This window comes from Anguilla anguilla, chromosome 6, assembly GCF_013347855.1.
Source record: "Anguilla anguilla isolate fAngAng1 chromosome 6, fAngAng1.pri, whole genome shotgun sequence".
NCBI classification, from domain to species: Eukaryota; Metazoa; Chordata; class Actinopteri; order Anguilliformes; family Anguillidae; genus Anguilla; species Anguilla anguilla.
The window spans coordinates 58,644,399-58,667,282 of NC_049206.1; the positions used below are offsets into that span (position 1 = coordinate 58,644,399).

Here is a 22,884-nt window from a genome sequence, read left to right on the forward strand (position 1 = left end):
AAGGGATTTAAAATCCTCGGGCTGAAGAGAATATAGAAACGCACATGAACACACACAACCATGCGCAAGAACACACACACGCATGCGTACACATACATACACTCGCGCACAGACACAAACACACACACCCTTCTGCCCTAGCAGTGGATACATCAGCGAACCATTTTAATAACAATATTAATCATTTATAATAACTTTAAATATTTTAAAACCTATCATGTCCAGACCAGCAAATCAGCAATAGGAACAGGACAATCAGTCCTCAGGCTGCAGGTGCCTGAGCCCAGGAGGGTGTCAGCCTTGACCCCTGACCCCTGACCCCTGACCCTGTGCGGCCTACCTTCTCCTCCTCCAGCCTCTGTCTCCTCTTCTCCTCCACGGCGGTGCGCCTCCTCTCCTCCCTGATCCGCTGCTCCTCCAGCCTCCTCCGCCGCTCCTCCAGCTGTCTCTCATAGTACTGCTTGGCCCGCTCCTCCCGCTCCTGCCAGGCCGCCTCCCGCGCCGCTGCAACCAATCAGGCGGCTTTACTGCCCTGATCCCGCCACACACCGAACGACTTTACCGCCACACCCCGGGCGACTTTACCGCCACACACACCGAGCGACTTTACCGCCACACCCCGGGCGACTTTACCGCCACACACACCGAGCGACTTTACCGCCACACCCCGGGCGACTTTACCGCGAAGATCCCGCCACGCACTGGGCGTTTTTACCGCCCCAATCCCGCCACGCACCGGCACTCGCGGGTTGGGCTGCTGCCCGCAGGACATTCTTACACCAGAGAATAATACCCTAATAACACTCTGCTCGTTTGTAACAGAACCAGAGAGTTTACCGTCCCACGACACGCCATACAGCTGTGAGCCGCCGCCATTTTGCTGACTGATGTTCACTTATGATCAAATGGGCGTATTTACTGCTCTGATCATAATTCTGGGAGAGACTAATGTCTGTACTACACAGCCATATTATTTGTTTTCAAAAATCACACACTGTTGTATGTAACTGAACCGCAAACAATGGGAGGGGGCGAGGGGTGGGCAGAATCTCTCTGTGACTCAGCAAAATCACAGCCTTTAATAATCTGTGTCACTTCCTGATTCTTTCGGCTTTCGCACTTTGTGGCCCAGTTTATACATTTAGGATATAACAGGCTCGTCATTCTGCATGTTCTCATGCCCTTTAAAGACTCTGAAAAGCATATATCCCCCCAAGCATGATTCTAAAGGTTATCTCATCACATAACCATAAGAGGAAGTTATAAAAAGCTTACATTTTCCCCCCAAAACTCTGTACTGCAATCAGACTGACAAAACAAACATATCTTTCCAATTTAACATATTTATAACCAATCATGAATCATTCATATGAAACTTCTCTTAACACAGACAGGAAGACAGGTCTCCAAACACACTGCAGCTTGGGTGAACACAGTGACCTACATAGCCATCTACAATGCCTCACAGGCTACAGCCAATGGAACAGCTCCGTATTCATAACCAGGAAGGGCTCGGGACCAATGGCGAGGCTGCATACTGGTAAGTGGGTTGGACTGGGGCCTGAGGAGAGGCTTAAGAGCCAGACGATATCCTTTAAGCGCACCTTTTGTCCTCCCGCCAAACGCATCACACCCTCCACCTGTCCGCTGCTTTTGTCGCTCTCAAACAGCGCTCCCGCCAGGTTCTGCCCGTAGGAACAGACAGGAAGTGAGCGTTGCCGTGACGCTTCGCCTCCGACCTCGTGACGCGGAAAATACGTACCGATCTGTTTTTCCCGCTCCTCCCTGCGCTCGCGAGCGAGCCTCTGCCGTTCATCAATCTTTAACACCAGCGGCTCTGCGAAGAGAGAGAGAGAGAGAGAGAAAGAGAGAGAGAGAGAGGGAGAGAGAGAGAAAGAGAAAGGCCAGTCGTTAAACAAGTGCGGTTAGAGGGAGGACTGAAATATTTACACGGGGACACCTCAGGGCACAACACAGGCATGTACAGGAGGCCAGATGGCATGGAGAAGGACAGCTGCGGGTAACTGGAAATGGTGAATAAAAAGAGAAAGAGAGACAGAGACAGAACTAAATATAGAGACAGAAAGAGAAAGCGATAGGTATAGAGAAAGAGAGATAAGCATAGAGAGAGAGGGGGGAGGGTGGAGAGAGAGATGGAGAGAGAGAGGTGTGGAGAGATAGAGGGAGAGAAAGAGAAAGCTAGATAGAGAGACAGACATAGAGAGAGGGAGATAGGCATTGAGAGAGAGGGAGATGGAGAGGAGGGAGTTATAGAGAGATAAAGGGAGAGAGAGAAGGAGAGAGAGAGGGAGAGAGAGACCTGGTTTGCTGCCAGCGTTGCTGCTGTTGCTGTTCTGACCCGTCCCGGAGGAAGGAGGTCGGCAGGGTGGTTTCCTGTCCTCCTCCGATTTGGGCTGTGAGCTGCTGCTGCCACCGCCTGTCAGAGAGGAGGGGAGAAAGAACAGCACAGTTCCGTTAGAGAGGAGGGGAGAAAGAACAGCACAGTTCCATCAGAGAGGAGGGGAGAAAGAACAGCACAGTTCCATCAGAGAGGAGGGGAGAAAGAACAGCACAGTTCCATCAGAGAGGAGGGGAGAAAGAACAGCACAGTTCCGTTAGAGAGAGGACGAGGGGTATTACACAGGAGAAAGAGAGAGAGAGAGAGGTAGGGCCCAGGAGAGCAAGAGGTACAGTATATAAGAGAGAGAGAAAGCCTGCAGTAGAGGGAGCAGAGAGAATGAGAGAGAGGCTAGGATACAGTAAAGAAAGAGAAAGGGTGGGAGAGAGGAGTATACTTTATATGTGCAAGAGGTGATACCGTAGTTAGGTGGAACTAAATGTTTGTTACATTTAAACATCAAACTCTGAGCAGGCCCCCCCCCCTCCTCCACCCCCCACCCCACTGCATACCCACACCACACCTCCCAAAAAAATGGAACTGCCCATCTCTGACGCAGACAATTTTGAGGGCTTACCACCTGGCGTGTGGATTTACGACCATTTTAGCTAAATGCTACGTGCGGAGCCCCATGTAGCAGCAGCAGCGATTTAACTGGGCTCGCCAGGGGAAGCAGACACATTGACCGTTCATCACAGCTGTTCTGCAGCGGCTCTAGTGCTGTAAAACCGTTAGGCCACACAGTGCTAGCGACTACCGGGCTATTTTTCAACCGCTTTTATTGACTTGCGACAGGCTGTTATGAAACCCAGTTCAATAGCTAGACTCATTTCAGTCTGGCTTGGCTTCCACCTGGGGCCTGTGCTCTGTCCTTTACGTTCGCACATCTAAGGGGGCCATAAGGCTGGTGATAACAGTGTTATAAGCAGGAATGTTCTTCCCCTGTAAAGTGACAGACTCCATTTTTACCAAAAAAACTGCAATCAACAAAAAAAGTTATGAAAGCCATCAAAATATTTTGTGTGTCTTGTGAAGGAACACTCCAAGCCTCAGGGGTGGTGTCGCCTCCTGAGAGGACAGCAGGGGGCGCACAGCGCCAGTATGTGAGGCCGACCCACAGTGTCTGCAGGTCTTTCTGGTTTCCGTTAAATAAGATGCAAATCTAGGCCTAAGAAACCAGTTGTGTGGCCAGTCAGTGACTTCAACACACCAAGAAACCTAGTGCACAGACTGACCCTTCAGAACGTCAGTACGGCAGTTAAGGAGGATCTCGTCATAGGAATGTGTCAAGCAGGAGATTGCGGGTTCCAATCCAGGGTGGGGAGGCACAGCATTAATGCCTCTGAACATCCTTTTTAAATTGCCCCCCCCCCCCCAGCTGTATAATCAGATGGGTAAATGACTAGATGCAGCCTATACAGAGAGCCTCATAATTTGTGTACATGCTACTGTGCATCAGGTTCCGAGCTCATCAAATGCCCGAGATAAACTTGGCGCAATCATACAGAGACTGTGCCACTGTGTCATCACACGAGAGCCCTGTCATCCCCCAGGATTCTAGAACCTGCGGGGGTAATCTGGCTTTTTAATTAATACCCACAATCCCTCTGTCTGAGAGGGGGGCGTCGGGATTTGTCTCCTGGGACAGATGGACCGTCTCGCCAGCTCTGGAGCACGGAGCTCTCCGCGAATTTTAGACAGGGGCAACGCTGAGCACCCTGCACCCATGCACCCCTTTCCCCGGGGATTGTGAGTGGGTCGGGGGGGAAGGGGGGGGGGGGGGTGTTCAACTGCCTCCGTGGTGCAAGGGCATCCCATTTTAACAGCAGGAATTAATACCACCTCTTTGGCTTCCATGTTGTGGCAAGAAACACCTTCCATTTTGATGCAGAAGTAGAGCGTGGTGAGGCCCACCCCCTGGCATTGTCTGAGCCAATCAAATGCTAGCAATCAATTCAAGCAATCGGCAGAAAATGGAACAGAGGCGCTAGGAATCTATACGACCCAAAAAGCTGGAGAACTCAGGGTCCCTTTTATAACCCGAGAAATTCCATAATGGGAAATTCAATACTGTACGATCAGCGTGTTTCTGGAACGCGGTTATTTTCCACGGTACGCCAAGCAGAGCAGGTGCAGGACAGATGAGGAGGAATCGGTCTGCGATCGCAGATGCAGTTCTCTCTCTAGTGCAGACAGTGAATCATCACAGCGGTGTAATCTCATCGTGATTATATATACGCCGCGGCCTGGCGAATTGCTGACTAGGGCTTGGTGTGCGTTTCTGGCGTTTCGGAGTCCCTGGGTTACCTCCAGCGCTCCTTGCCTGTGTTTCGCCGGCCGCACCTTGACGTAGGCTGAAGCCAGGCTGGCACGCAGGCCGGCGGCCTGGCCGATGGTCCCGGGTTTTCCAAACGGAGGGCGGCGGCGTCTAACCTAATTTAATTTACCCGCAACACAAGGCTGGGGGGGGGAGCCAAAGCCGACCTCCGTCACCCGCCCCCGCCCCCACCCCCAGCGAGGGGGGGGGGGGTCAGCGGTAATCACTTCAGTCGCGGACTGGTTCCAAACCCCAGGCCAAGAGAAAAGAACAGAGCTCCTCCCCCTCCGGGAGAATAGCCTGACAGCTCCTTTTGAGAACCGGCCAATCAGAAGCCTTTAACAACACGATATACTGGGCACACAAACCAGCTGAGGCAGGGATGTTTTTTTTCCCCCAGGTATTATTTTTTTTCATTATTTTGTTTATTTATTATTTACACGAAGAAGGAACAAATGCAAGTGCACAAAGTAATTTACAGAATCGAATGTGCCGGAGAGGTTGCAACCCCTACAGGGCCTAAACTGGAGCCTGACTTTTAGAAACAAAATCACATTAATTGAAAAACAAAAAAAATTATTATAGGCAGACCGGTACATAATTACACACAGCCAACGCAGAGAGTCTAATTATGCACTGCATTATAGGTAAGTATTAGTTATTATTGGGCTCCAGCGTTGTCAGTTCTGCGAACCACAGCACCGAATCAGTTCCCCAGACTCACTGACTGAAGGCCCAGACGCCAACTGCTCTAGTTTTTATGAGTAGGCCTCCCGTTTTAGGAAAATGTCCCAGAATTCCAGTGCAGGCCTGCGCCTGTGGTGATATTTGGTGTCCCAGTTAATGCCGGACCCCCCTGACAACACTCCCCTCTACAGGCCTTCACAGAAAGGCAGCTATATTTATCTCCCAATTCCTTCAATATCATCAGCCATGGCATTGGCCTCATAACAGGCTAGCCTTTTAAAATACCACCAAAATATTTATGAATATTTCATTTACCAGTTTAACAATCTTTCAGCTCCAGAGCCATTTTTCTCCCCCACATTTATTTTACACAGCAAACAAACATCGTCCAAAATCAATGTCAAAGTGGCTCCCATTGAACCAAGTGAAGCAGGGATATCGACAATGTCTTCAGAGGGGGGGGAACATAGTTCAGTTTTTTCTGCGAGGAAAATCTTTCTGAGCAGAGACTGAAAGCTTTTTTGAACTATGCTGAAATTAGCAGCCTCCCTCCCGAATCCACACTGAACATCAGCAGGAAATAAACAATGTGAATGTGCTCCATTTAAATGTCAGCCTTACCAGCGTTCATAAATATTTCAGGCCGCGTACACTTCCATATCATGTCCAACACCTACACGAGTAAAGCTGGCAGGATCTGAACTACAAACTCACTGCTGAATGTTTTACATCAGAAAAGGATTCACTAGATAGACAAGATCCTCTAAACTGAAAGGCTACCCCCCATTTGTGCTCTAAATTAACCAAATTATTTAAAGCAATGTTTTATTATTTTAAAATATCCATACTCCAGTGTACTCGCAAGCATTTATACGATAAGTGTATTTTACTGCAGTGAATTAGGAGAAATGAATTTGTGTACAGCGTCTAGCTAATTTACTCGTGTACCACTAAGCCAAAGGATACCAGTTATTCAAAAAATATATATTTTTTGAATAATAAAAAACACACCACCCCCACTGCAGATCCAGGAAGTGATGACAGCTCATCTCTGAACCAACCACACCCCAAATTTTCCACTTTCCCCCTCAAAGACCAATTCCCAGCAGGAATTTAAAATGAAATAATTCACTAATTAGATTATACTTTATTGTCAGATTTCTCTGAAATCTGTCTTGCATCACAAGCCGTACTCCTTCTAGTACTAATCAAGCTCGGTGAATATGCACATGTAAAGGCATATAGCTTGTTGTTGCCATTTACATATTCTATCTGAGTTTTTTTGTTGGGCTTTTCAGCTTTATTGGACAGTACAGTGTAGAGAGACAGGAAGACCAGGGGAAGAGAGAAGGAGAGACGTGCGGCAAAGGGTCACGCGGTCGGACTCGAACCGCCGACGTCGCGGCTCGTAATGAGCATGTGGACAGTGCTCTACAGGCTGCGCCACGAGACGCCCCTTTATCCTATCTGAGTTCTGATAACCAGCAGTAATTTAGGGAAGAGAGAGCAGTGAAATATTAGCCAGGCTCAGTTTATCAAATATGCAGAAGTGTTTTTTTTTTTTTTTTTTTTTTTGCAGACATGCAGATTGCACGTTAAGAGGAACACGGACAGAGACAGGAACACAGAGCGCTCCTTTGCATATTTTATGACTTCAATGTGACTTGCGCCCCCAGAACTACAGCTCACTACAGTATATGTATTTCATACCGTGTTTACATTACTCACCTGCAGTGTGGGCTTGACTGACCACATCTTCAAAAACGAATATCTCTCAACATTTTGTCTGCTCTCCAGAACGACAGCTCTCCCCTTAATGAGCACGCAATGACAGCTCTCCCCTTAATAATCACACAATGAGAACTCTCCCCTTAATGATCACGCAATGACAGCTCTCCCCTGAATGAACACACAATGACAGCTCTCCCCTGAATGAGCACGCAATGACAGCTCTCCCCTGAATGAGCACGCAATGACAGCTCTCCCCTTAATGATCACGCAATGACAGCTCTCCCCTGAATGAACACACAATGACAGCTCTCCCCTGAATGAGCACGCAATGACAGCTCTCCCCTGAATGAGCACGCAATGACAGCTCTCCCCTGAATGAACACGCAATGACAGCTCTCCCCTGAATGAGCACGCAATGACAGCTCTCCCCTGAATGAACACGCACGGTTAAAGCACATTGCCACGACCGTCCACTATCACGGAGGTAAAGCAGCTCCGATGTCATCAAAGGAAAGATCGGACCTATCAGTGCAGCTGACTCCCCAGTGAAAGTTACCCTTCCATCAGCAACGACGGCTGATCTAGGATCAGTCTTCACAGCCCTAATCCCACTCGAGGCCATTATAGGAACAAGGCTGATACTGATCCTGGAGTATTTGTACAGGTTTTCCTTGCATGACCTCCAGTCCCCATAGGGCATCATTAGAGACTCACATCCCCATCAAACCCTGACAGTATGCAGTGTGTGGTCATAAGAACACCGGGCTACATCCAATCGCCAAGGACACGGTGAACTTTACATCACCGCTGGTTCATCTGGGGAGTTCTCACAGCCAATTACGTTGCAGCGTTAAGTGCAGCATTAAGTGCAGCGTCTCACACAGACCAGAGGACAGACATCCACAGAGTCCTGTCCCACTGCAGCTTCTTGAACGGACAGCAGATGCAGTTCTGTCGACTGAGCCAACACCCCCGATCATTCGAACCCGTGTTCGCTGTATACACATCGCGCAAGTTCCACATTATATCCCGGTATACTGAAAGAGTGCAGTTTCTGGAAGTTTAGGCTTTGGAACAAAGTTGTTGGCATATATATATATACACATATTTTTGTTCTAACAGAACAAACAGCAACGCCAACACCGGTGCCCATTTTGTCAAGAATTTTAAAAAAGCAGAACCGTAATCAGTAATGTTCCCTTCAGTGCAGGATAGAGGAAAAATAATCAGGCAAAAAGGACAGAACAGAGAGAAAAGATAAACCCGGGGACTCTTTCCAAAAAATCCTCCCCATCTATAAAGCAACCTGGCCCCTGAAGGCTCTACACTTTCAGAGACAGCCTGGAGAGGACCAGGGAACGCAGACGACCTTGGACAAAAACACCCGAAAACAGACCTCAGGAGTTTGTGTCGCAGACCGGTAATTCTCCATCTCACTAAATCAATTAAGCGTCTTCGTGAGACCGTGAAGAGAGACGTTTAAAAAGAAAATGGATTCCTGGCTGTTCTGTTTGCTTTTTGTTGTTGTTGCTGTTTTTATAATCGAATAGTGTTAGCTTAAGGGGGCATGGTGAGCCCATGCACTGTTAATGTGTTTCTGAGTCCTCTCACGTTCGCTGGTGGGTTCACATTATAAATATCAAAGGCAGGCCAAACCCATGTTTTACACCGACCTGTCCAGTCAGTTTAAAAATAAAAAAAACAGTTAAAAGGAGTGGGCTAAAACTGGCAACAATTCTCGTTGCCAGGGAGATATGTTGCCATGCATAAAATTAAGCTGAACCAGTTATGGTAGAAAGATCCAAGCGGCCAACTTTTATTAAACTGTGAATCAGCCTTGAGAATCAAGATGCTGGCCAGTTTTAATATTTAATGTGCATTTTGAGTGAGCAGTCGCACAGGACGTGGACATAGTTCAAATTCATCTTAAAGCCAAAGTGCCTTTATTATAAAGGCAGAAAATTACTGAGGGTTACGGATGGTGCAGTAATGAAGCATTTGACATTTAAGGAAGGCCCATTAGAGCCAAATGAGGGTTATGGAATGAAAATTGATTTTAGTCGTGAATTATAATTACAACAGAACATAACCATTAGCGCTCAAATGAAAGGGTTGTGACATCACAATTGATTTTTTTTACCCATGATTCATGACAAAACAAGTTCAACTGTAACGAAAGCCCAGTGCAGACTCACAATTAATCCAGTTCCTACAGGACAGAGTTTATTGGAGAGTTTCCACAAAAATATGGAAATATGGAAAAGGCATTCAGCAGCAATATATAGGAAAAGCCCCAGTTTGAGGAACAGATATGGTCAGTAGTGTAGTATAATGGTCAATGAACTTGGTTTGTAGCCTAGAGGTTGCAGGTTTGATTCCCAGGTAAGACACTGCCCTGGCACCCTTCAGCAAAAGTACTTAACCTGAATTACGTCAGTGTATACATAATTGTATGCATAAATAGGTAGAAATGCAAAAGGTCCTCCAGTCTGCTAAATGCAAATCAAAAGTTAGCAAAAAACATACAGATGTCCTGAAAAATATGATGCTGTGGCATAATGTCCACCCTGCTGGTTAGTTTATATACCCTCCTGCAGGGGTCAGCAACTCACGGTCCTCGAGGGCCGAGAACTGCTGGTTTTCCACCCTCCCTTTGCCTGGGAGTCAGGTGTGAAGACAGTCTGGCCAATCAGTAGCGCTAATTACCTGGGAGAAAAGAAAACCAGGGCTGGATTTGGATTCGATGGGCCAGAGTTGATGATCCCTGCCCTACTGCTTTACCGCTTTCCTGCCAGTGTATTTTTCATTCCATTAAGTGCCCCCACACCCACCCCCACATACCCACCCCCCCCCCACTCCACCCGAGGCCGATTATGACCATCCTGACAGTCGTTTTTAATATGGGAGGAGTTTTGCACATGCTGCATGTCACTGCCACAGAGAGCCGTCACAACAGCAGTGGACAGAGGCAGCGATACAGCACAATGGCGAGCCCACCCCCCGCTGGCCAGCTCAGGGTGAGGGTTTTAATGGCTGACACGGTCAGTCGGGTCACTGAGGGTGCGTGCCTGTTACCAAGCGAAACCTGGAGCGGCTCGACACTGCCGTGTGCATTTGGAGTACCATCGTTCGCGCCCCTAAAACATAAAGCTTCTCGACATTGGCCTGGACGGTTCAGCAACTCGAGTTTGAGCTTCATGAGAATTTGGATTAACTGGGCCGATGAGGTTTGGCCACAACAAGCCATACTTTCCCGGTTTAAAATGCCGCGCGGCCATTTGCAGAGTCTACTGTATTTCGTCCGGCAGCTTGGAACCAATTATCTTGACTTCGAGACTTCGAATCTTTGAAAAACATTGTTTTTTTCCACCCCTAATTGCCTCATATTTCGCACAGTCGATATGGGCTTAGGGGCCTTGAGACGTGTACTACAACATTTTCTTCTCCGAGATTTAAGAGGATTACCTTCATTGGGTTCTTTAGAATATGGGTAGTTAGGGGACCCTGTTTTGTGCTAAACCTCAAAGTGCATTCATGCGCACGCAAAGGAAAGATAATGATTCCCGATATGTCAGCATCGATACTATCCTTATATCTCCTGCTAAACACAAGAGAAAATAAATACAGGAAAAAACATCCATTTGGCCATACCAAGTCCTTATAAAGTAGCGCTGTAAAAGGCGTAGCCCTGCGATTCACCAGTTTAGATTTAAGAAGATCACGGAATTCACCCTCAAGAAAAGTATTAGAAGTTACCACAGAAAGAGAACGGCCTGTTCTCCTGCGAAAACAAACCCCTGTTGGACGAGCTAATGCGGGCTAGAGAAAGCGTGCGATTGTCTCCATTTTGGAAGAACGGTTTAGTTGGGCTTCATTTCAAACCCTGGAGGTCCGAGGTGTCACGAATGCACACATCTGTCCAGGTACAGCGCTGCCTCACCTGGCGGACAATGTCTTCATTGTTTGCTGAGCAAACAATGGTGCATTCTATACTCCATTGAAACATCCGCCAACTTTGTGACATCATAGTTAGGATTCTATTGAGATTCTATTCTATTCTGTTGAGTCCTGTATGGCATGGGGGAAATTAAGTTTCATTGCAATCCCACGCAACACGTTCACGGGCACGTCTATGGGCATTTGATGTAGGCTACACTTTCAAAGACTCCCCGAGACAGTCTGAGGGAACATTCAGGTCCCCCTTAACCCAGTGCCAACCCGCCACTGGCACCCTGATTAAAGTGGGACCCAAAACACAGCGCCACACCTGTTAGCAAGGTGGCCCCTGCAGAGAAACAGTACCCCGTTGTGAGACTTGAACCCGTGACCTCCTGGTCCGATGGCAAAAACAGAAACCCTGATAACATATACAGGTGTGCTGAACAATATACCAATATAGTGACTCAAAGAACTTCTGAGCACTGTAAAACATCAGTTAAAGCATATGCGGTAACATAGTAGATCAGTGCCTAAGATCAGCCAGGTTCATACATGAGCAAGAGCACAGTCAATGTACAAAGTCAAGTTCCCCCATCCACAACTCCGTAACAACCGCCAACTGTAAACAAGCCGACCTTTGACCTGTGTAATCACAGGCCCTGGGACTTTGGAACCATAAGGCTTTTGTTCACCGCAGAGAGGCAGTGCCCCCTCCACGGCATTTACATATTTATGGTGACCTTACGGTTAATCATTGCACCGTGCAGAACGCAAATAACCGGCACACGTAAGACACTGCCACAGTACCGAAAACCAGCTACCAGCGCACGCTACCGCACAACTGCCCCAGAACACAGAACCGGCGCAGTAAATCAGGAAAACACGGCTGTGCATTTACAAACGCTCCAAAGGCAAATATGCATAAAGTCAGACGAATGTCAAAAGTAAGTTTAGCACTAATCTCGGAGCAAAAACAAACTTAGTGGGATCAATACGCTGATTTACAGCCACGTCTGCGTTCTTACAATGAGGAAGGGTTTCTGCTTTATTCATTTTTAATTTAACTGATTGTATTTAAGCCTTTGAGGTGTAAGATCACAAGTACGTTCTTAACTGAACATTCTAATGCGGATGTCACAATCACTGCTGATAATTGAAAGCAGTGGAGTTCTAGAACCCTGACTTAGAACTTGAGAAAAACTCAATTCAGTTTTCAATTTCAGTTTAATTTTCATACACCCGAACTGCGTGTCAGTGAACTGCTGTTAAATATGCATGCAGGTAAATATGCATGCGGGTAAAACTGCATGCTGGTAATGCAGGAAATGCTGCATGCTCTGGTGACCGTGCTGCAGTACGCAGATTGCGACGCAGCTTGCACTAAGTCTGTAACCCCGGTCGAAACCGGCACGCTGCTATTTTTGATAAAGTAGGTTAAAGCGGATTTAACAGGACATCCTCTGGGTTTTTTTTTTTTCACCTTCCCTCTCCTACACGACATGAACCGTGCACTCGCAACTACATTTCCCAGCATGCATTTCACACACCTCTCAAAAAAAACTAAAGCTAAAAAACTAAAAGCCAGACTTGATGGAAAATACAATCCAATGGCGAAAGGGGGAAGAGTAAGTAAATAAAGAGTAACTAAGGTGAGCTTCTTGTGAATATTAAGGGAACTTATAACACGTTTAAAGTCCACAGGGGAGTTCTCATCAGCGGTGGTTTAGGTCATCGAACTCCGCCATTTTTAACAGGGCTAGAGACCCGATGAAGCATATCTGCTGCTCCGGGTGAGGAAAGAATTCAGAAGTCAAGACGGGTCACCCCCCCCGCCCCCTTACGCCCCCTCCCCCCACCCCGCGATTTACGCCCATGTATGGATATGGTAATTAAAACCCCGGCTTTTGTCAGGCAATCTCTTCAATGAAAAAATGTTTTTTTTAAAGAAAGCTGCCTTGCACTCAACTGCAACAAAAAAGGGAAAAAACTGCAGGCTCTATAAAAAAAGAGACTTGGAACAACAACTATTTTAGGGCAGAAACCTAAGAAAAAATTTACCTAAAAAACAGAGACATCATCAGAAACTAAAGATGAATCATTAATCTGCAGTGAAGCAATGCAATTCCCTGACTGTAATAGTTAACATTTCTTAGCAGTGACATGTAAAATATACTCAAATGCATTTAAAGTTGAAGTTGGCATGCATCTTGTAGAAGGCTAAAGTAAATAAACCCACTTCTGGGTCATCAGAACTTTCTACTCATGTCCTTTTCTGACAGGTTGAGGTCCCACCCCCCCCCCACCCCTTGTGCTTTTTAAATGCCCCATTCAGCCTAACCTTTTCTGTTGACCTGCACCCTGAATGCAAATCCTACACCCCGCACCCCACACCCCACCCCAACTTCAACCCTCCACCGTGTCCCCCGGTCAACTTCATCTCACCACGACCCCTTAAATGTACACACATGACCACAGAAGCTTCTCACTATCGCAGTAATAATCCTGAGACTTTTAAAATCGCTTCAAGTGCTCCTCAAGCCACCCCCCCCCACTCCCTCTCCCCCCCCCCCCCCCCCAACACTTATACAACGCCACATATGATCACTGTATACAGCACCAGAGATTAATCACCGGTAATCATTAAGAGGTGCCATCACGCAAGCCAGCGAGGGATTAGGCGAACGGTAAAACAGCGAAGCGTTTTTCGAACCCGTGTCCAAAGGGTACAGTACGGTAACCCCCCCAATCTCACCTGGAGCTGCGCTCATTGTTCCAGGAGACGTGCGGCTGCCTCTCCTCCCGCACCTGGACAAACAGCAATAAGCTTGCCTCCCGCCCCCCCACTCCGCTTGCACTGCCTACATTCCAAAGTGCGTGAGGATTAATCCTCAGAGAGAGAGAGAGAGAGAGAGAGAACGAGGGACCAAAATAAAACGAAACTAACGACAAACAAAGCAACACAGGGCTGAGGAAAAAAAAAAATCTAAATGCACACGCACAAGTGCTCAAGAGAGAATCCCTGATACTTGAATCCGCGCTTAACTCTGGGGTGTCCCCAAGGGGTGGGGGGGGGAGAGGGGGAGAGAGAGAGAGCACAAGGGAATGAGGGAGAGAGAACGAGGGAACGAGAGAGAGAGAGCAAAAGTAAATCGTCCCACAAGACCACAGACGCGAGAGAAGAGGAAAGGAGCTGTGATGTGGCTGCCCCCTGTCCCGCCACGCCCCCCACCACACGAATGTAGTGACCGAGCGACCGCTCCGCCCCCCCCCCGCCCTCCACCCCACCGGATGAATTTTCAGCAAGCGATTAGCACGAGGGCCTCCAATAGCGCTACTCCACCGTGACGCGTTAGCGCGGGGGGGGGGGGGGGGGGGCGAGCGGCTTAGTGGCGGCTAAGCCAGGGGCCAACCGGTCAGCGGTGGCAGTGCCCCCCCCCCCCCCCCCCCCCCCCCTCGCTGCACACACACCCCCCCTCCATTTCCATCACACAGGCGGGACAATGCCGGCCAGCTTGGGCCTGTCATCTGTGCTATAACTCAGAGGGGAAGAGAACACAAAGAGGGGCTCGGCTCGTGCTGTTTTAGGGCCCCCTTTTGGGCCCCCTTTACACCCCCCCCCCCCCCCGCCCCCGCCACCACCCTGACACCTGACCATCCAGGCTGCCCAAACGTGAGCGGGGCTGTTATGCAATAGCGCTTTATTAATCAGCGAATTAATTCATTATTTTATCATCTGCCCACATTCAGACAGTGGAGCCTCCGCGGTTCTGTTTGTGTGGCTCTGAGGAACGCGATTCGGGCCCTGAGATATATTTTGAAGGGGCTCTGGTTTCTCCCGAGATCAATTTTGTCTGTTCCTGATCGTTTCCACCGAACAAACATGGTGCACTCAGCTACAAAACAATCTTTACAATCTTTAAAAGTATGTGCGAGCTAAGTGATTCTTAGTAATCCTTTTTCTGAGTAAACTGCTGCTCTGGTTGGTGAAAAAAAAAAAAAATACAACAAGCCAATCGATCGTTCTGGATGCACTGAAATAACAACACCAGGGGGCCCAGGATTGACATTCCCTCTGAACCTCACAGACCCCAGTGGTCACTGGAGGTACTGCAGCTTATTACGCCACTGGTGCTGAAAAGGAGTCCATTCACCCTACTCACCCTGAGCCAATCAGCACTGATCAATCTGGATGCACTGAAACACCAGGACACAGGAAACCATAAAATGAGCAGGAAACAGGCCGACCCGGGGGGGGGGGAGGGGGGGGGAACTGCTTTCCCAGACCTCAATTACTGTATGTGCATTAGGGAGCAGTGTTGGTTCTGCTAGGTCTAAATCTCACCGTAAGGTGAACGAGTTTCAGTACACACACACACGAGCAGAGAGATCCCACACACATAGAACAGAACACATACGTGCCTCTCTCTCTTTCTCTCTTTCTATCTCTCTCCCTCATACTCACACGCACACACACACACACACACTCACACTCACACTCACACTCTCACACTCTCACACACAGACACACACACACACACACACGCAGCACATGACCAGCACTGGTTTTTGCTCCAGCCTCACGGGTAATAAAATAAAATGGGAGGGGGAAGGGTCCTTTCACTACGGCAGCCGAAGCAGCAAACAGCGATATTACTCAGGACCGCCTGGCACAGCTGTCCTGAGCGTACCCTCTGCGCGAGGCCTCACTGCGAGCCGGACTTCGCCAATTAGCACCGCCTGGCACAGCTGTCCTGAGCGTACCCTCCGCGCGAGACCTCACTGCGAGCCGGACTTCACCAATTAAGCACACGCTCATTCCTCACACGCTCATTCCTCACACGCTAACGAGCAGAGCATCGATCCGTTCTCCTTCTCCACGGCCTGGACCAGGCAGGTAAAACAACCCATTACAGGATATTACAGATGAGAGCGGCCCAACCCTCTTTAGCAAGTGAGACACAGGTAAAATTAGGTCAGCTGTAAACGACATTGCAAATAGACGCACAAGGCAGAAGGCTTCTGGGTTGCTAATTCTGTTAAGACACTGTTCTAGTGCACGGATGGGCTCTATGGCTTGGTATCTAAGGCACTGTTCTAGTGCATGGATGGGGTCTATGGTCTGGTACCTAAGGCATTGATGGATGAAGAACGCTCCACTCCTCCTCTCCCTCTCTTATCTACCCCAGGAGGCTCGCCAAAAGGTCACGGCTCTCGTCCTCGAAAAGGCCGTTTGTCAGACATAACGGAACACAAAGCGGCAGTTACAGCTGAACAGACAAAATCTTCAACAATCAGAATATGAGAGAGCCCTTTCTGAATGTCTACCTTAGCCATGTTCTGATGGGGTGTGTGTGTGTGTGTGTGTGTGTGTGTGTGTGTGTGTGTGCGCGCACACCAGATGTGTCCCAGTCACATCAGCCTCGCCATCACATCTCCGAAGGCACTCACATTCACGGAACAGGAAGCAGAAAGTAGACATCTGGATCAAAGCTATTCCTGTACCGTTAAAGACAGCCCCCCATCCCCCCCCCCCCCCCCCCCCCGCCCCAAGAGACACAGTTTCATTGGCCCATTTTACAGCCACTGACACCAATTACAGCCAACAGTGTGACTGCACTGGAAGCTGCGCAGGCTAAAGAACTGCAATGATGCACAGCCACGAGGAATTCCATTCCGGAAGGTTCCGTGTGCGCAGAAGTTTCTACGTTCAGTGGTCACACAGACTCGGTCAGCTCTGAACGTCAACGCCAGGTCACTGGCAGATTAGACCGGGAAAAAACATTTTACATCGGCACACAAAAACAGTCGCCAATCATTATCAGTTAAAATGTCACATGACACAAATGATTCGGCCAATGAAATCGTTAAGAGCAGAGGTGGGCTTGTAAAGTTGTAACAGCTAATTTCTCCGATTAAAAAATAAGTGAAATAGACAGCACAGAGAGAGAGAAATGGAAAGAGATGGAGAGAGAGAGAGAGAGAGACGGGGAGAGAGAGAGAGAGAGATGGGGGAGAGAGAGAGAGAGAGAGATGGAGAGAGAGTGAGAGAGAGAGAAAGAGAGAGAGAGAGAGAGAGAGAGAGGCAGAGAGACAGAGAGTGAGAGAGAGAGAGAGAGAGAGAGACGGGTTCCTGAGCACACAGTCTCCCGTTGTAATCGCCTCAGGAAAGATTACGGCTTCAAAGACATGCGATCCAGAAGGTTCCGCGCTGCCCCACATCTTAGGAGGATGGGAATTATATCGCAGGACCAGGCCGAACATAAAAGCCTCGAGGTCACCTTTTGATGCGGATTTATTCATTTTTTTTATGTCCCGGCGGAGCGCGGTGTTCTCTGCAGGCCTCGTAACGTCAGCAAGGGCAGCGCAGGGCGATTTTAACCCCTCACCCTCCCCCATGCCTCCCACACCCCTAATTATTCACCCCTGACCCCTGAACCCTGACCCCTGACCCCTGACCTCTGCAGGCTCTCTCACACAGTTTCTCACACAATAGAGGCTCTGGCTCATCCAAGGTCTGCTGGACCCACACACACACACACACACACACACACACACACACGCGCGCATACACTCAGAAGCGCACGCACGCACACACACACGCCCGTGCATACATGCAGACACAATGGCAGGAGCAGTGCCTCACTGGCTAAAGTCATGATTTGCCGCACAGCCACGAGAACCAATCACAGCGGTTCTTGCTTTTGTTTTTTGTTTTTTTCCTTTTCCATCACAGGAAAGGCAGGGAGTATTGGAAAAGCGGAATGTTTTTTTTTTTTGCTGACACGAAATTCCTGAAAACCAGGAGTGAAGTGAACTTTAACACATTACATTACATTACATTATAGGCATTTAGCTGACGCTCTTATCCAGAGCGACTTACAACAGTGTAACCAAACTCAGGATCAAGTCCACTTAAGTCCATTGAACAAAATGCAGATAAAAACACGGGTCAAATCATGCGGACGATTTTAATGCCCCGACTCAACTGCCCGGGAACTTCCAGCCTTGCGCCTGAACACGCAAACCACAGGACAGGACGGCTCCGAGCTGGAGCCTTTCAGCTTTGCGGTATTCGGGTACGATACGTGCGCTGAATTAGCATCGTTACACTTTTACCAACCCATTAACCGATCACCCTCTGAGCCAGAAATAAAAACATCGCTCTGCTTTGATGCACATATTAAGCAACTGCAGCAGACAAATCGGTCATCCAAGCAAACACAAACAGGCAGGAGGCAGCCTGATTACCCAGTAAGTTACACACTGCCTGCCTCAGTCGCCTCATCCCCTGACGTGATGCTGCGGTGGGGGGGGGGGGGGGTGTTGCTGCAGCGGCACAGGGCTGGGGCACAAACAGCAGGCCTGCCAAAAAAACAACTCCTCTACCGCAGCTGAACTCAGCACTCCTCTGCGTCCTCGGCCAAAAGGGGCTCCCCCTAACCCCCCCCCACCGCTCACCTCCCCTACACACACAGCACTGCAGCCGAACTTTACAATCCCTCTCCATAAATTCTGCGACAGCTATTGGTTCTTTCTGCCTCATGCTAATGAGAGTCTGAGAGTTATACTCAGGGTAAGTACAATCACACCATAATTACAGCATATGTACAATAACACAAACAGCACCTGCACGTGTACACAACCCGCACGCCACCGAGCCTGGTCAGGTGGTTACGGTGGGGGTGGGAGGGGGGGGTAGGGGGAGTGTTACCTTTAAGGACACCTCCTTCAGTCACGTAACCTTGACGCCCATGAAGTAAACCACTTCAAAAACCCGAAGGCTTTGAGATGAGAGAGAGAGGAATTGCCTTAATTGCAACGTGTGTGTGGGGCGGGTGTTGGGGGGGTGGGGGTGGGGGGAGGGGTTGTCCGTAACTCAATGTCAAGGGAGCGCTTCTCATGAAAAGAAGAAGGCGCTCGTGGGCCAGTCGTCGTGGAAACCCACGTGACACGGCCAATGCGCTGTTATTTTTGCAGCGCACTATAAACTGATAAGGCCTCAGGGGGGTTGCTGTTGTGAGCTGAAACGCACGCTCCCACTGCATCAGTATTAAATGAGAGGGTTACCCAGAGTCACGGATGACGGGGGGGGGGGGACAGCCACTGCTCGATTACGCTGCCCTAGGCCAGATTGCAGACCTGGCGGGGGGGGGGGGGGGGGGCGGGGGTTGTGTGCTGGAGATAGTGACTGCAGACCCCCCCCCCCCCCCCCCCCCCCCTTCAGACAGATGCCCCCCTTGGTCGACTGCCTGTGTCAACAACCAGCCCTGACTGACCAAACAACTGCATTGTGTCCGGCTTCAAAATAACCACAGAACGTATCCCTCGCCTCTAATTTTGCCTCAGTCACTTCTATCATAACCATACACTGACCGTTCCTAGCATTAATCAACCAATCGTGAGGGGCCACTTAGCCCGTCCTGCCTCACCGCGGTCTCGGGGAAGCTACGCGGGATTAGCGGCTGGTCATGCGTGCGCGCGCATTGTTCGCGCACACAAAGCGTTGTGTTTACAAGCCGATGACATCACAGGACCCCGGAGGGGACCGTCGCCAGAGCCCTGCTGCTGATTATGTAAACTAAAGCGTCCGCTTGTTCCAGCTCTCCGGTCGCTATCGTTTTAACAATGAAACAAACACGTCCGGACAAGATTGCATTAGCAACGGGCTATTTGTTGCAGGCGCGTGTGCATACATTAATTGATTATGCTGAAGCTACTTCACGGACGCAAACACACGCGCCTCGATTGTAAACACTCTAAAACCGAAACTAACGTCACGTTAGTCTTTTCATTTTTTTTTTTTATTTATACTGTGATTTTATATTGGCAATCGACCTTCCTGCAGAGTTTAATAGTTTTTTTTTTCCATGCGGGGGACAATGACAGCTGACGTGCTGACGTGGCATCTGGAATGGTTCGATCCCGCCCCCACACCGACCGACCCGTCCACAATGCAAAACCAGCCAGTCAGCCGATTTTGCGAGCGTGACACGCCAGTGTTTACATTTCTGTCGGGTCACGTGAACCACGCCCCCGCTATCCGGTCCGACCTGTCGCTTGGCACTTCGCCCCCCGCGCTAGAAGGAAGCAAGAAGTCAGCTCAGGTGCTACCCCTCCTGAAGAACAAACAGGAATATTCTCGACCAACACCTGTGCACAACCTCACATACTGTAAGGAGTGCTAAGGCCCTTGGACCGCTCGTGTTTATATTCCACTCCATCTTACACCTGTCAGTCTCGCGCCACAACAGGGAGGGGCCTGGTCATACCAGTCAAATAATTGCACTGTGAAATATTAATATTGTCACTACTATTGTGTTATATCACTATTACTATGATGACTATGAATATTATTAGCAGCAGCAGCAGCATGCCAATTTTTTCTATAATTATAAGTATAGTTAATTATTTTATTAATTTATACTGAAAACATTTATTATATTAATAATATATTAAACTAGTGAAAATGTTTAAATCAGGGCCAATTAATTCAGAAAATGAATTACAATGAATTTCATTGAAGGAAAAAATGCTATGATGTCCTACAGTGATTTTTCAATGAACTCATTTTAATTCAGCTTACTTTTACATAATTCTTAAGAAAGAGAATAAGCTCAAACCCTGGCAAGTTCATGGAGAACTTTGAGAGCTGTCCATAGAACAGATATTTAAATCCTTTCCAGGTTTGACTGAACTGAAATGGAATTGATCCCCGACACTGTAACTTAAAGCACTACTGCTGTAGCCTTCAGCAAATGTACAATTATGCAAATCCACCCTTCCTACGTGTGTAGCTGTTCCTTAAGTTAAATTCAGCCATCGCATTCCTTTATATTAGAAAACAGCACTGTTATGAGGTTGTCACTGTGAGAAGCAGTTGAGACTATAAGAACATAAGGACGCATAATGATGGGCGGCAGTGTTGTATAACAGGTAAGGAACTGGTCTTGAAACCTTAAGGTCACAGGTTCGAATGCTGCCACTGTACCCTTGAGCAAGGTACTTGACCTGCATTGCTTCAGCATGTATCCAGCTGTATAAATAGATGCAATGTTAATGCTATGTAAAAGGTTGTGTAAGTCACTCTGGATAAGGGCATCTGCTAAATACCAGTAATGTAAAGTAATGTAATGATGAGGACAGGCCATTTAGCCCATCTATGTTGGTTTTTACCAGCAGACTAAAGTGTTTAGGCAGAGTGTCGACCCTGACCGTCCGCGAGGTCATCAATAACATGAGGTCAAGTCCTTCCGAGCTCATTTTCGGAGGCAGACAACCTGGGAGTTCAGCAGAGGAACATCCCGCCCCCGTCTGAGTGCTCAGACACACGCTGGCGTCCCGCAGCCATCTCAGGTAACGCAGGTAAATATTTCAGCGACGGAAACCCGTGTACCTGAGAAGTGAATCCAGCAGCTCAAAACGCACACGCTCTGACTCAGCTGTGAGATAAAGTCGGTGAGGAAGAGCCTCGTGAGCAGCCAGAAATAACATCGCCATCGTCACAGCCACTCGCAAAAAAAAACATCCCACTGAGGTTCACCGGCTCCGGATTTTTTGACAGAGGCGGGGTTTCAGACACAGGCAGGTGCGGCGATCCTTCGCTCTGGCCAGCCGGTAAAGAATTCAGACGGGATCGCTGCACCTTCGTGCCGTTTTACCAAACTTGGAGAGCCATGACCACAATTAATGTTCACTGGGTAATACAAATCACATATAATAATCATCAAAGTTCAAAATGGAGGCCTTAACTTCTAAACACCACAGGCTTCCGTGGCTACTGAGGTATGCGTGGACGGGGCAGGACGGGACGGGGGAGAGGGGGACCTCAAAATGCCCCATTTTCTGGAACGATGGCGCTGGCGGCAGATCAAAGCCGCCATTGTCAGGCCACCGGGGGGGGGAGGGGGGGTTGGACAGACAGAGCCTGCCACCGAACGGCACCATCGCCATGGTGAATACCGCCATTCAAGAGGCAGGCTGAAGCAGGCCAACTCAAAACACGGCCCCTCGAGGGCCAACATCTCCAGCGCTCCAGAGTTCAGGGAGAACACCTGTGGCTTCACGGCCAGAGTCCCCAACACTGAGGGTATATTTATCTTACAGGCTCTTAATGGACAAACACTTATCTGGGCGCGGCAAGAGGCAATTGTCGTACAGGTCAGAATACATTATGCAACACAAAACAAACAGTTCAATATTTGGAATTTCACTCAATATATCGTGACGTGCCCTTATTGGACATTCAGCCTTGGTAGAGTCTGCTTTTTTTCTTTTTTTTGGAATAAACACATTTCAAAATTCTGAGTCAGTGTTCTAGAACTCCACTGCTTTCATCTGTCAGTACTGATTGTTACATCAGCATTAGAATGTTCAGTTAAGAACATTCTAACCACAAGAAGGGTCGAACTGCCTCTACCGTTTACTCATTTTTCATGGACACTTCAAAGGTCCTGAAAGTTCAGAAGTAAGACACCACGCGATCCGAATCGGCAATTTTCAGAGCAGTTACTGGCAAGGGTAGCTACGCCGGGAGAGGGAGGGGTTCGCAGGGATGGGGATGTATGATGTTTATGCATAAACAACCACAGCATCAAATATGCTGACTGCAGCTAGTGTACTTAAAAAAATGTCCCAGCTAAGCATTCGACAACGAGCAGAACAAGCATTCATTCCCACACAGAAGGAAACCGACACTCACTATCTAACTACTCAAGACAGTTCCGTAAAACTCATGACTGACCACGACGGACTACAATTACGACCGATTACGATACGAGAATAAGGACCGGCTACAATTACCGGCGTATAAAAA

General features: G+C 48.5%; 1 protein-coding gene across 13 annotated transcripts in view; it reads right to left on the reverse strand.

Moving 5' to 3' along the window:
- The window catches only part of si:ch73-217b7.1 (ensconsin), a 40,197-nt gene that overhangs the window by 15,712 nt on the left and 1,601 nt on the right, over positions 1-22,884 (reverse strand). For 12 of the 13 annotated variants that reach the window (XM_035422179.1, XM_035422180.1, XM_035422185.1 and 9 more), the window contains exons 2-4: positions 2,321-2,437; positions 1,763-1,837; positions 341-504 (exon numbers count right to left, since the gene is read on the reverse strand). In XM_035422179.1, the coding sequence (XP_035278070.1) occupies positions 341-504; positions 1,763-1,837; positions 2,321-2,437 (356 nt within the window). Of the gene's footprint in view, positions 1-340; positions 505-1,762; positions 1,838-2,320; positions 2,438-13,824; positions 13,978-22,884 lie in introns of those variants that run through there. The other variant, XM_035422186.1, reaches the window with a different exon arrangement.